Source organism: Stenella coeruleoalba (assembly GCF_951394435.1).
Source record: "Stenella coeruleoalba genome assembly, chromosome: 3".
Lineage (NCBI taxonomy): Eukaryota > Metazoa > Chordata > Mammalia > Artiodactyla > Delphinidae > Stenella > Stenella coeruleoalba.
Genome location: NC_137148.1, coordinates 116,254,104 through 116,267,298, shown reverse-complemented (window position 1 = coordinate 116,267,298; position 13,195 = coordinate 116,254,104). Strand labels below are relative to the sequence as shown.

The window sequence follows — 13,195 nt, the reverse complement described above, 5'->3', positions numbered from 1 at the left end:
ATTCCCTGCACAGGAACCTGGAAGCCAAGATTTGATGAGGAGAGGCGCCAGAGAGGTCGGGGCTGGTCATCCCAGGTGGTCAACTCTCTTAATAGAGTGTTGGGGGCAGCGCTGTCCTCAGGCCCCTCCCACTGGAGGCCAGGGAGGAAGGCCATGGGGATAAGAACAGAGCCTGTGGGCACGTGGCCCAACAGAACTCTCCAGAGCCCAGGCTCCAGGAGGAATTGCAGAGTCAGATCCAGCCCCATTGGAGGACCGTAGGTCAGGAGGACAGAGCAGCCAGCTGGGGCTGAGGACCTGGGGAGAGAGGCAATGGAGGGCCTATTCCTTTTCCCCCTTAGGCCCAGAGCCCCCCTAGCTTATGGGACTGTTCTGGACAGGGAGTCCCAGCCCATCCTGAATCTGAGCAGCAGAGCCTCCAACACTCGGCCACTGTCCAAGCTCCTCTGCCAGCTGGGCTGCTTCAGCTTGCAGCTCAGATCTTCTGGGAGGGTCAGCAGGGCCCCGGGAGCCCAGAAAGGAGACTGGAAATGCAGCCTTTCTGCCTAGTGTTACTGGGATCCTTGCTGGTACCTTTTGGTAAAGGATTTATACTCTCCAAGCACTTTGCCCAGAGCACTTCATGCACTGCTCTATTAGATAATTATTGAAAAAGGAGTGAAAAATGCTAACTTAAGTGTTCAGGCTTCGATTCAGACGGACCTGAATAAAATTGCCAGCAGCTGAGCTTCCTGTTCTGGGGCCTCATTTAACCTCTCTGATTTTGTTGTCTCATCTGTAAAATGGGGATAGTGGCATTTATGCCTTTAGGGCTGCTGTGAGGATGAAGTGAAGTGATGCACACCAAGGGCTTAGTCAAGGGCCTGCTGTTGTTTGAACACAGTTGAGCTCATCCAGCTACTGCTGGGGTGGGAGTGGAGGCCAGAGGGGCAGCATCAGTCCCCTGGAGGCTGACTCCCAGCACATCCTGAGCAAAGTGTCTGACCTTCCCCCTCTGCCCAGACAGCCTCTAGACCAGGTTACCTTTTGCGGAGGCCACGGAAACAGAGCCTGCAGCCGCAGTAGCCCTTTAAAGCTTCTCCTTCTTCCCTCGACAGCCCCTCCACTTCCCAAGACTCAAAACTTGTACACCTGGATACCCACCATATACAAGAGCACGCACACCTGCACACACACACACAAACACATGCCTGCACTTGCACACAAACACGTCTGCTGACACCTGCTCACACACACACAAGCACACAAGCGCATGCTGCGGGGTCGACATCAGGGCCTTCTTGTCCAGGTGCCTATGACCAGGTGTCGTAGGACATGTCCAGGATGAAGACTTTGTCTGTTGTCTGGTAAGCCTGGCCCTGCTGGGAGTCCAGCATCAGGCTGCCATGGTTACTGGTCAGTATGCAAATTTCTGTTCGGTAGGACCCACCTGTGACTCGGTGGTATCACTCCATCCTGGCTGAGTGGCAGGCAGTGAATATGATGAGCAGGAGACTGTTTTTTTGATTTTGGGTTTTTGGGGTGTCTTTGTTTTTGTTTTTTGCTGGGGCTGACATGGCTGCAGGCCCCTCAGAATCCATCCCCGGGGAGAGGGAAGCAGGGCTGCCTTTTAGTGACTTCTCAGTGGCATCACCAGTCCTGCCAGCCACCACTGTCCACCCAAAACAGTACTGGCCTTTGACTCAAAGGGGAGGCGAGTCAGGAGTCCCAAAAGCTGCTGCCGCTATTACTTGGTTCCCAGAGGAGTGATGCAGGAGAAAACTCTTAAATGGCTTTGGGAGCCCTGCTCACTTCTCCAGATGGTCACTGTCCTGAGGACTAGCCAGTCAGGGCTTCCCAGGGACTCAATGGGCAGGAATAGCCATGGCTTAGCCCCAAGAGACCAGAGACCTGGCCTCCAGTCTCCCTTCTGCCTCCTAGTTTGCTATGTGACCTTGGGAAAGTGTCCTAGCACTACTGGGCCCTAGCTGCCTCATCTAATCCAAACACCACCAAAAGTGGAGCCCAGACCAGCTCTGTGAACCACAGTTCTCTTAGTGTCTGGGGTGCTGTGGTTCTCTTAGTGTCCGGGGTGCTGTGGTCAAGCTGGGCTGTTCTCTGTGGGGAACCTGGCTGGATATCCAAACACTGTGAGCTCTTTCGAGCTGCCTGGAGGGTCCCTGGGGCTACAGGACTAACTGCTCAGTGAGAGTTGCCCCCGAGGACCCTTTCAGTTTGTCAAGTTTGTACTGCCTGCTTAGCACAGTTGGCCAGCCCTGGGAGGCCCTGGGAGAGGAGTGGACTTGCTGTGCTTATGGTGACTCCTACCTCCAAGCAGTAAGCATAAGACTGCAAAGAAACCACATTCAAGATCACCTGCAACCTCAGGTTTAACAGGAGTGCACGGAAGGGCTCATGTTTAGAAGAGCTGGGGTTCTTGCTTCAGGGGTGTGGTCTCTGCATGGAACTGGGGGTCAGAACCCCAGGATCTTCCTCAAGGCTCTTTCAGTCAGAGCCATCCTACTCTCTTGCCCTTTTCCAACTGCATAACCCTCTGGAATCCCTATCAGGAAGCAGGGGAGAGATCCAGAGCTAGACAGTGCACAGGACTTCCTGCTCATGTCCCCGTGCTCCGCTCCCTCTGCAGGAGATGAGAACATCAGAACACAATTCCACCTCCTGCCTGGGTCTAGCGGAACTTGCTGTGCACGTGCGGAGGCAGTGGAGCAAGCCCTTGCACATCGCCTCGCCCGTCTTTTTTTTTTTTTAATTTTTATTGGAGTCTAGTTGATTTAAAATGTGTTAGTTTCTGCTCTCACTGTGTACAGGCACTTTTGACAGATGAGGAAACAGAGACTGTGTATGACTTGCCCACATGCACACAGCAAACTAGGGACAAAACTGAGACTCGAGGCCTGCAATCAGGTGCTGGCTGTTACCTTAGAATGGTAGGTGAGCCTTTCAAAAGCACTGGGGAGATTTCTGGGCTCCCACCCCAGAGCCTGTTTCCATTGGTCTGGGTGATTCTGAAGGACAGCCGAGTTGCAGACCTCAGAGATCCCGTGGCCAGGCCTGATCCCCATTTAACTGATGAAAGATTGAGAGCCAGATAGGCGGAATACTATGGGGTCACACAGTGGGTCAGTGACAGAGCTGACCCTTGGGCAGGGCCCTTTTATCCAACCCTTCGATGGCCTGGGTGTCTACCTCGAAGACCCGTGAATTTGCACATTTACAACATGATCCAGCTTCAAAGAGTGCAATTGGCTGCCATTTAGGGGGCACAGGTGTTCTACAGGTGAACCCACTCGTCTCTTTCTCCAAGTTGCAGCTTGCTTTCCTAAGTCGTGTGATCAGGCTGGGACCCGAGGCCTAGCCCCTGCAGGTTTCTAGGGTGTTGGGGGTGTCAAGTGGAGAAGTGACCTGCTGCCTGGGGCCTCTCCCCCTCCCCAGTCCTGCGCCACACAAACTCTGAGCCTCCGTGCCTGGCTCTTAGTAGATGGGCAGGCCAGTGAGGCCCATGGGGGCAGGACAGGGACAAGGGGCCGGTCTGGGTACCCCAAGCCCTAGTTCTGAACAGAAAGAAGGGCCCCATGAATGAGCTCAGGCTGAGCAAGCTGTCTCCAGCTTGCTCGAAAGGGTCGAAGGCCTGGCACTGGAGCTGGGAGGGGAAGGATGGGGACTCCTCCGCCCCCTGCCCCCACTCACCTTTCCTCTCTGGGGACATCTGCCAACTGACTCTTGCGCCTCTGCCTCCCCACCAGGTACTAACCCCACAGCTCATCTCTAAAGAACCTGCCCTGCCTGCTGATCCTAACATTTCCTCTCTCTACCCCAGTCAAGGGCTCCTGGGGACTGGGGGCCAGGGAAGGGGCTCAGGAGGCTGGGAGGGGACACCACTAACCTGCTTTCACCTCACAGGCTGGCTGCTGGTGTCTGAAGAGTCCTGACCAACGTTTCTCTCTCTCTCTCCCGCCCCCTCCCCCATCTCTCTCTCTCTCTGTATCTCTCCCTCCATCCCTTCCCCTCTCTGACCCTCCTTTCTTCTGCACTGCCAGAGCACCTTGGATTTGAACTAAAGGGTACGGAGCCTCTATGTATCGGTCAGCGCCATCCACACAGCCCCTCTCCACAGCCTCTGACACCATGTGTGCTGGATGTTTGGTTTCCTTTCCCCCCAAATGGGAAAGGGATGATTTCAAAAGTCCCCCTGTCCCCATCAGGATGTCCTGTAATAAACTACATTGATTTGGGGGAGACAAGAAAAGCTCATGAACAGCAGAGTACCCTGGCGTTCAGACTGCGCCCCCGTGTACAGTAGTGCTCCCTTGCCTGGGGCCAGTCGCCAGAGTACTCTGAGGGGAGCGGGACCCCTGAGCTGTGTGCAACCCAGTGGGGTGGCCAGACGAGCCCTCGGAGAGCAGGTGTCTGAAAGCCACAGAATCCTGGTTTGGAGAACTGTGCAGAGAGGCATCCCTTTCAATTTGACCTTAATCCTCCTTCCTTTTCCCATTTCCATTTCCATTGCTTTTCATTCTTCACCAGGCTGGCAGCTGATAACACCCATTTGTCTCTGCCGCCTGCCCCATGTTTGTCTGCCAGGCTTTGCCATCTGCTTGAGGCTGTTACTCCCTTCACGATCTGTCCCCACGGTGGCACATGTGTTTGTGGGCAACACCAGCGAGGGTCCACGGTGGGCTGGCTTCGGGTGCCTGCCCTCCTGCCTCCCAGCTCAGAACCTCACGTCCCACTCCTGACTGTCCTCTGGCCCCTGGAAGATGCCTTGGGCAGGGAGGGACTTTGAGGGGTCAGTCTTCCCAGCTCTCTGGCTTTGTGCTGGGAGGCTCCACCCTGGTCCACACATATAGCAGGAGAGATGCAGGGTCTCAGAGGGGTTGAGCCTTCGATGGGGTCAGACCCCAGATGTGTGCAGAGCCTGCAGTTATGAAAAGACTGTTCTCGTGGCAGATTTGGGGAGGCCCTGGTTCCCCGGCCACCTAGCCACCATCAGCTATTCTCAGAAGATGGAGCTGAAAGTCTGTGTGTAAGAGTATGTCTGTGTCTCTGCTGTGACAGGGTGGGGAGGAGAGGGGCCGAGTCTGTGGTGTCTGTGTGATCATGGCAGGGGGTGCAGGGGGGGAATCTGTAGGTGTGCGTGTCTATGTTGTTATGTGTCTATGTTGACATGTTTACACCTTGTTGGGTCTCTCAGTGCAGGGTGTGAGCACACAGAGGGGTGCAGTGGAACATCTTTGTTGTTAAGGGTTGAGCATGAGCAGTGGGTGCGGAGGCGAGTGTGGGCGTATGTAAATATGCGACTGTCTGTAAAGGTGGTCTGTATATTCATTCACACACCAACTCAACAAACCTCTACTGAACCCCAGAGTTGGCCAGACTCTGGCGATCTAGCATGCAGAGTCCCTGCCCTCCTGGTGCAGGGTGAGACAGACAACAAACAAACAGGAAAGAGAGCAGGTGGGGGTAAGTGCTACACAGAAAATAAAATGGAATGGGATGGCGCCTAGCTGGGGTGAGGAGCTGCTCTAGCTAAGTGGCCAGGGAAGCCTTGTCCAATGAGGTGACATTTGAGCTAAAACCTGACGAGAAGCAGCCAACCCTGCAAACCATCGGGGGAGAGTGTTTGAGGCAGGGGGCACAGCAAGTTAAGGATGATGTGGATGGGCCTGCCTTGTTCGATGGATGGAAAGACTGCCAGTGCCTCTGGAGCACAGCAGACATGGGGAAGAAGACTACAGGTGGGATCTAGAAGAAGGGACCAGGTGACCCTGGGCCTCGTGGACCATGGTAAGGCTTTTGGTTGTATTTGAATCGCAGGGGGATGCCATTGTGGGTTTTTAAGCAGAGGAGTAAAATGATCTGCTTTATCGTTGGAAATCAATGTGGCTTTGGGGCAGAGGATAGACTGGGTGAGGGCACAGGGTGTGGAGGAATAGAAGCAGAGAAACCAGTCAGAAGCAGGCAGCTGTCGAGTGAGAGATGGCATCATCTTGGATGAAGCTGGAAGCAGTGGAAATGGGAAGAAGTGGTCAGACCTGGGATCTACTTGGGAGGGAGAGCTGAGACGACTTGCTGATGGATCAGGTACCAGAGTGGGTGGGAAGATCAGGAATGATTCTAAGGTCTGGGGCTGGTTTAACAGGAAAGGTGGTGTCGCCACTGAAGAGATGGGAAGAGCAGGGAACGAGGGTGGGGAATCAGTGCTTCTGCTTGGCCATGGCCCTTGAATATAGGAATCTGGAGCTCCGGAAGAGGTCAGGGCAGGAGAGAGAAACGTGAGATTCAGCTGCATACAGATGGTATTTCAAGTCTGAGTCTGGGTGAGATGACGGAGGGAGAAAAGGCAGGTGGAGAGAAGAAGAAGCCTGAGAGCTCTGGGCCTGGACCCTGCAGCCCACATGGAAGAGGGGGAAGTAGCAACTGAGACAGAGAGATGAGCCAGTGCAGGGGGAGGAAACCCAGGAGGGAAGACCATCCTGGGAAGTGGGCCCAGCAGGGGGAGTCTGCTGAGAGGGAAGCGAACCACAGACTTGGCAGCGGGGGGGTTGTTGGTGACGATGACCAGAGCGGTCTCAAAGGAGTGATGGAGACAGAGGCCTGAGTGGAGGACTGAGGCGTGGCTGGGGATGAGAACCGGAGGCAGGACGAGGACCACAGAGCCTGGAGGTGGGGATCTGGGGTGGAGGGCTGTTTGTTCACGACTCTGCATGACTATGTCAGTGGGTGTGATCGCGTGCGTGGCGGCCGTGTGTATTGTTGTGAAGGGTCTGTCTGTGTGTCAGACGGGCACAGTCCTCCAGGTATGTGTGCCTGGGGCTTTGTACCCAGTGTTTGCTGCTGGGCGTACCTTTGCCACAGGAGACCCTGCAAGCCTGGGGGCTTAGGGACACTGCCCAGGGCTCCACCAAGGCTTTGGGTCCCGCCCCCACTTATCCCTGTGCTGGTGGGAGGGGAGCGATGGGGAGGGGCCGGCCAGCAGATGGGAGCCGGAGCAAGGGCGGGAGGTCTAGGCTGTAGGCCTTGACCATGTCTGGTGCTGTCACCTTTTTCCTTTGCTTCCTCCAGGCTTTCTCTGTTCTAGAAGCGTAGGGGTTGCCCCACCAAAAAGTGGGAGTAGAGGTAGAGGGGATAGTTGGGTCTTTTTGAGGGCTTTGAGGCCCAGCCTAGCTCAGCTCCTTCAGAAGGGTGGAGGCTGCTCCTTGAGCACAAGGGCTGTCCTAGGCGCCAGGGGGCTGTGCTGCCACTCGTGGGTCTCTGACAAGCAGAGACGGGGAGAGCTGGAGTGGGCCAGGGCCACAACCCTGACCGAGCTGCAGGGATAAACCAAGGCCTTTCTCCCCTCTCCCGCCTCTGTGGGCCTGGTCTGCTCTGTTCCTGCTCTTGGTCCTGGCATCCCTCCTAAGTCCAGCCTCTGGGCCTCATGTCCTGTCTCCAGCCCAGAACAAGCCACTCTCCACCTTCTTAAGGAAGCCAAAGTGGCCAGCCAGGCCTTTGCCCAGGGTCAGCATGTTCACCACCATGAAGAGCAGCTTCCCCCAGCCCATCAAGGCTCTTTGCAGCCACCAGGCCATAGTGGGTTACCCTCCCCTATGACCTTGGGAACTTCACCTCCATCCCACCTCCTCCACCCATCCCCCTGCATTTTCCACTCACATGCTCCAGGCAGAGCACGGGTTTGGGAAGGTGAACTCAGGTGTAGTCAATTGTGATGAGATCCACAGGTGGGTGGAGTTCAGGAAAGCAGGAAGGAGGGAACTGGCTGGGGGAGGAGTGAGATGGATGGGAGCCGGGCAGCACCTGAGCTGGAGAGAGCCCGGGGTTTGCGGGGCAGGGGGACGGTCTGCAGCACTGTCTCCACGGGTCTGCCTCCCACCCTGCCCCCTCACGCCCTCTACCTCTGCAGAAGCCGAGGAGCTGTACCAGAAAAGGGTCCTGACTATCACCGGCATTTGCGTGGCTCTGCTGGTCGTGGGCATCGTCTGCGTGGTCGCCTACTGCAAGACCAAGTGAGTTGTCGGGCGCTCAGAGCAACCAGGGACTGCTTTTGTGAGGACAGGCTCTCCTCTCCACCGCACCATGCCTGGCGGAGCCTCCCCCATTCCTATGCCCCTCTGCCCCCTTCTGCAGCTGGTGAGGGGCCAGAGGGCTGGGCCAAGAAGCAGGAGCAGAGGGTGGGGTAGACAGGCCCCAGAGGACTGCACAAGAACGGTCATAAGCCCAGGCGGTGGAAGAAGATAGATCTGGGTTCTAATTCAGCTCGACCATTTCCTGTGACCCTGAGGAAATGGATGAGCTTCTCTGAGTTCTCATCTGTAAAATGAGTGTGATCCTCTAGTACCTCAGAGGATCCTGTGAGGGAGGATCTGCCCTGTCAGGTAGGCAGGCACTGGGGCAGTGTTGGGGGTGGGCAAGCACAGAGAGGGAGGCACCTTCTCAGGGGAAAAAGAGACCTCACAGGGCACTGCCTAATCCCACCTAGGAGCAGTCCAAGCAGGAATACAGAGAAGATGGGGTTGGGCCACCCCTGGGCAAAGGAAAGGTGGCATCAGAACCTTGGAGCAAGGAAAGGGGCTGGACAATTCCAGTAGAAGAGTGCGAGCTAAAGGACAAATGCAGGAGAGGGTCAGCTGTGCTCATGGAGCATGAGCAGCCGAGGCTAGCTGGAGCAGAGTGCTGGGGTCAATTTTAAAAAGGTGCCCGAGTCTAAAAGAACAGCTGGAACCTGCATGGCACCACAGGGCCTTGAATGTCAAGCTTGGGGACCTGGGTTTATCCTACAGATGATAGGGAGCCATTGCAGGTTGTAGAGTGATGTGGTACAGAAAGAGTTTGTCATATCTGTTCTTATGCGGAAAGCAAGAGTCTGGGCATAGCCACCATTTGGGGGACTGAGCCCCTGGGTCTTGACTCCTGCTGCCCCTATCTATGAGATCTAAGGCCCTGCCAGCCTTGGGGTTTAGGGTTCAGGGAGCCCACAGGAGGAGACTGGGCCCACACAGGAAAATTGAGGCCAAGAACTGGGGGGGAGAAGCAAGCCTCATGTTCTAACCCCTACTATATTTACTTATTTCTTCAACAAACTTTCATTCAATGCCTGCTGGACACCAGGCCCTGTACCAGGCACATGGCCAGTGCTCTAAGCAAGAGGTCCAGTGTTACAGGATGTATTTCAGGGGTGCCTAACCTCAGCTAGAGGGCAGGGAGGGTTTCCCTGAGAAACGTGCATTTAGGCCGGGCCTGAGAGATGAGCAGGAGTTAGCAGGTGAAGAGGCAGAGAATGTGCTGCAATTGGATGCAAGGGCCCAGAGGCCAGAGAGGCACAGTGTAGGATCAGAAACAAGCCCTCCAAGGATGCAGCAAGCTGGGGTGGGGAAAGGGCCGTGAGAGACAGGGCTGGGGAGAGGAAACAGGATTCTGAAGCCCAATGAAGGGGCTTTAACAGGGGAGTGACATGATTAAACTTGTTGATTACAAAACAAATGTATTGAGCACTTAATAGGTGCTGAAGTGAAGCAGCCCCACAGGTCTTGACTCCCTGACCACAGCATCCTGTTTTATTTTCTCCATAGCACTTTGCTGAAAGTATCTTGTTTGTTTATTTGTTTATGTGTTTATCATCTGCCTCTCCTACTGGCCCGCAAGCTCCATGAGGGCAGGAACCATATCTGTCTCCTCTGCTCCAAAACAGCATCTGGCACATAGTAAAAACCCAATAGACACCAAATAAATGAATGCAGGAAGTGGGCCAGCACTGTGCTTGAATATTTTATCCACTCTTAATCCTCAGTGGTCTTTGGAATGCGTAGATGATCAGTCCGTTTTACAGATGAGGAAAGTGAAACATGGATAGTTTAAGTAATTTGCCCAGACTTACACAGCTAGAAAGTAGTAGAGTTCTGCTCTCTCAGCAGAGCCAAAGCTCACTACCACTACGCTCAGGTCCTGCTGAATTCCGGCTGGTAGTGATGATGTAGGCGGTTGATTGAAGGGGTCCTGGCTGAAGGCAGCCTGAGCACAGGAAAGAGCAGTAGCAGGAGACTGCCACGGCAGTCCAGTCCCGGCACACGTAGACTAGTTCCCTGGAGTAACAGCTAGGGAAGCTCATACTTCGTGTGTGCCAGGGGAGGCGGGGAGGGGGTGTCAGGCTAATGCACCTTCCCCTGTGCAGAAAACAGCGGAAGCAGATGCATAACCACCTTCGACAGAACATGTGTCCAGCCCACCAGAACCGGAGCTTGGCCAATGGGCCCAGCCACCCCCGGCTGGACCCTGAGGAGATCCAGATGGCAGACGTGAGTGGTGTTCCCAGGCCCCACTCTGACCCCTTGCTGTGTAGCCCGCCTTCTTATGCCCCCTGCAAGAATGGGCCAGGGAGGCGGCCGGCCCATCCTGTGCTCAGCCTTGCCTGCTAGCCTAGCCTTGCCTCACCAGGATGACTTAGCCTCGCTTGGCCCACTTCCTTAAGGGAGGTCGGGGGATTGATTTCCAGGGGCCATTGCTGCCCTAACACCGAGTTGCTTATCCAGTGGACCACCACCGCCCCCGCAACCTGGAGCTTACTGCCTCACTTCCCCTGCCCACCAGGAAGGAGGGTCAACTTGGTCATCTGTCACTAACTGCCCCCCTGCCAAAAAACCCTCTGTCTGTTCCAGTATATCTCCAAGAATGTGCCAGCCACAGACCATGTCATCCGGAGGGAAACGGAGACCACCTTCTCTGGGAGCCACTCCTGTTCTCCTTCTCACCACTGCTCCACAGCCACGCCCACCTCCAGCCACAGGTGGGCACCACCAAGGCCCACGCAGCCTTGCAGACTCCCGTATGCACACCCTCAGGGCGTGCACATGCACACCACACACCTGCCTGGGGACACACACCAAACTCCCCAGCCAGGCTGGGCTCTGTATTGAGGGTCCCTGTGAGCAGAAGGGTGGAGGTGGGGGGCTTCAAACCAGAACCCACCACCAAACGTACATCCAGGTCCTCACAGACCGGATTCCCTTTTCTAGTCTAAACCAGCCCCAGAGGAACAACAGCATCACTATGCTCCCACCTAACATTTGGTTTTGTTTGGGCCTCATCAGCACCACTTCACCTGGCATAAAGTACCTGCTCACTCGAATACCCACAGCTATTTGACGCCCTCTCCTGGGTTTCCCACGTGAACCTAGTCCACCTTAGCCTCTTCTCCAGAGGTAGGGAGGCCTGTCCACACAAGCACACAGGCTCAGACAGCTCAAGAAAGAACGTGGTTGGCCCCTTTCTTCCCTGGGGAGCAGCACAGAATAGGCAGGGTCCCCATATATTGGCCACTGGGGCTGGGCTCTTAAGGCAAGTGGCTAAGGACCATGGGAGTGGAAGGGTCCCAGACAGGGAGGCTAAGGAGAGGGTTGGTTGCAGAGAGGAAAGGAAGAGGCCTCTGCACATTGCAGCTCACCCATCCACAGGCCTCCAGCTCTCCTCCTCCCAAAATCGGGGTTTGGCCTTTATGATGTTACACATCAGCCCAGAGTGAAGGGCAGTGAGCTGAGGGAGCCTGAGATGGAATGAAGAACCAGGGAAGGGGTGGGCCTGGGACCACACGTGCTGGGCTGCCCGGCACCTTCCTGACCTCACCTCACTTCCACCTGGCTTCTCCAGGCATGAGAGCCACACGTGGAGCCTGGAACATTCTGAGAGCCTGACCTCCGACTCCCAATCGGGCATCATGCTGTCATCAGTGGGCACCAGCAAGTGCAACAGCCCAGCGTGTGTGGAGGCGCGGGCACGGCGGGCGGCAGCCTACAGCCTAGAGGAGCAGCGCAGGGCTGCTGTGCCACCTTACCACGACTCCATAGACTCCCTGCGTGACTCCCCGCACAGCGAGAGGTCAGTTCCTACCCCGTGACCTGTGCCCCACTGTAGCCAGAGAGCTGGCACCACTGACCCAGGGCTGACCCTTAGGTCACCTCAGAAACACTTCAAAGAGCCTCATCCCCATTTTCCAGATGCGCAAGCAAGGTCCCTGAAAAGTTAAATGGTCTGCTCGGGGTCATCAACATGTTAATGACAGGCTGGTACTACAGCCAGTAGACCCTGGTGTGTTATGACCATTTAATTTAATTGTTCTACTAGGACACTCTTCAGAGTAGAAGGGGATGTTATTAATCATTGCAGTAGAACATCAGGAACAAACAGGGTCTGGCATGGACAAACCAGAACATACAGTTGCCCTACCCTGGTGTCACCTAGAGGCCCCATGTCCCGGGAGAAACAGACACCAAGATTGAACAGGCTGAAGAGTGGGAGGGGAGGCTGTCTGTGAGTAAACCGATGAGTGCAGGATGGGAATGAGCCAAGAATGCCTGCAGGCCCTGGAAGAATCAGCAACTAGGCCCCCATGGATCAAGATGCCATTGGGTTCCTGAGCAATGAATGCAGTGAGACGCAGGAACCTTCCCTTCTTCCCTGACTCCAAGCCAGGAGTTGCAGGGGGCCAGCCTCCATCTTGCTCTCCCCTTGGCAACTGGGATCTGTGGGAGGAGAGCAGAAAAAGGGGCATGGTACTAGGAACTCCAGGCTGGGGTGGAGAAGGCTTCAATTCAGCCTACTCCGTGCCGGTCATGGACACGAAACCAGTGAAGCTCACAGCTGCCTATGGAAAGTGCTAAGCATAGGAAACCCCACCAGGGCAGAGAAACCCAGTCTGATGGTAGGCTCTGGGAAGCAGCTAGGTTTTCCAAGACCAACCTTTCCAAGCTCAGCCCCACCACCTGTGTGACTTGGGGCAGGTTGATCACCTCTGTGCCTGTTTCCTCAGCTATAGAACAGGGAGCATTACACCTGTAGTGCGTGGTTCTTATGAAGGCCACCCTAAGATCATGCGCAAAGCTCTTTGCCTTTTACCTGACATGGCGCTGGTGCTCACTAGGTGGAGCTATGGTTAGTAGTAACAAGAGCAACAGGACTTCTTAATGCAGCAGTCCCCAACCTTTTTGGCACCAGGGACCGGTTTTGTGGAAGACAGTTTTTCCACAGACGGGGGCGGGGGGATGGTTTCGGGATGATTCATTTATTGTGCACTTTATTCCTATTATTATTACATTGTAATATATAATGAAATAATTATACAACTCACCATAATGCTGACAGGAGGCAGAGCTCAGGTGGTAATGCAAGCCATGGGAGTGGCTATAAATACAGATGAAGCTTCAGTCGC

The 13,195-nt window shown here is 55.2% G+C and overlaps 1 protein-coding gene across 3 annotated transcripts in view; it reads left to right on the top strand.

Moving 5' to 3' along the window:
* NRG2 (neuregulin 2) overlaps positions 1–13,195 on the top strand; it is a 179,458-nt gene that overhangs the window by 163,039 nt on the left and 3,224 nt on the right. For 2 of the 3 annotated variants that reach the window (XM_079917260.1, XM_079917261.1), the window contains exons 6-9: positions 7,901–8,003; positions 10,166–10,289; positions 10,650–10,777; positions 11,638–11,865. In XM_079917260.1, the coding sequence (XP_079773386.1) occupies positions 7,901–8,003; positions 10,166–10,289; positions 10,650–10,777; positions 11,638–11,865 (583 nt within the window). Of the gene's footprint in view, positions 1–4,037; positions 4,062–7,843; positions 8,004–10,165; positions 10,290–10,649; positions 10,778–11,637; positions 11,866–13,195 lie in introns of all 3 variants that reach the window. The other variant, XM_079917262.1, reaches the window with a different exon arrangement.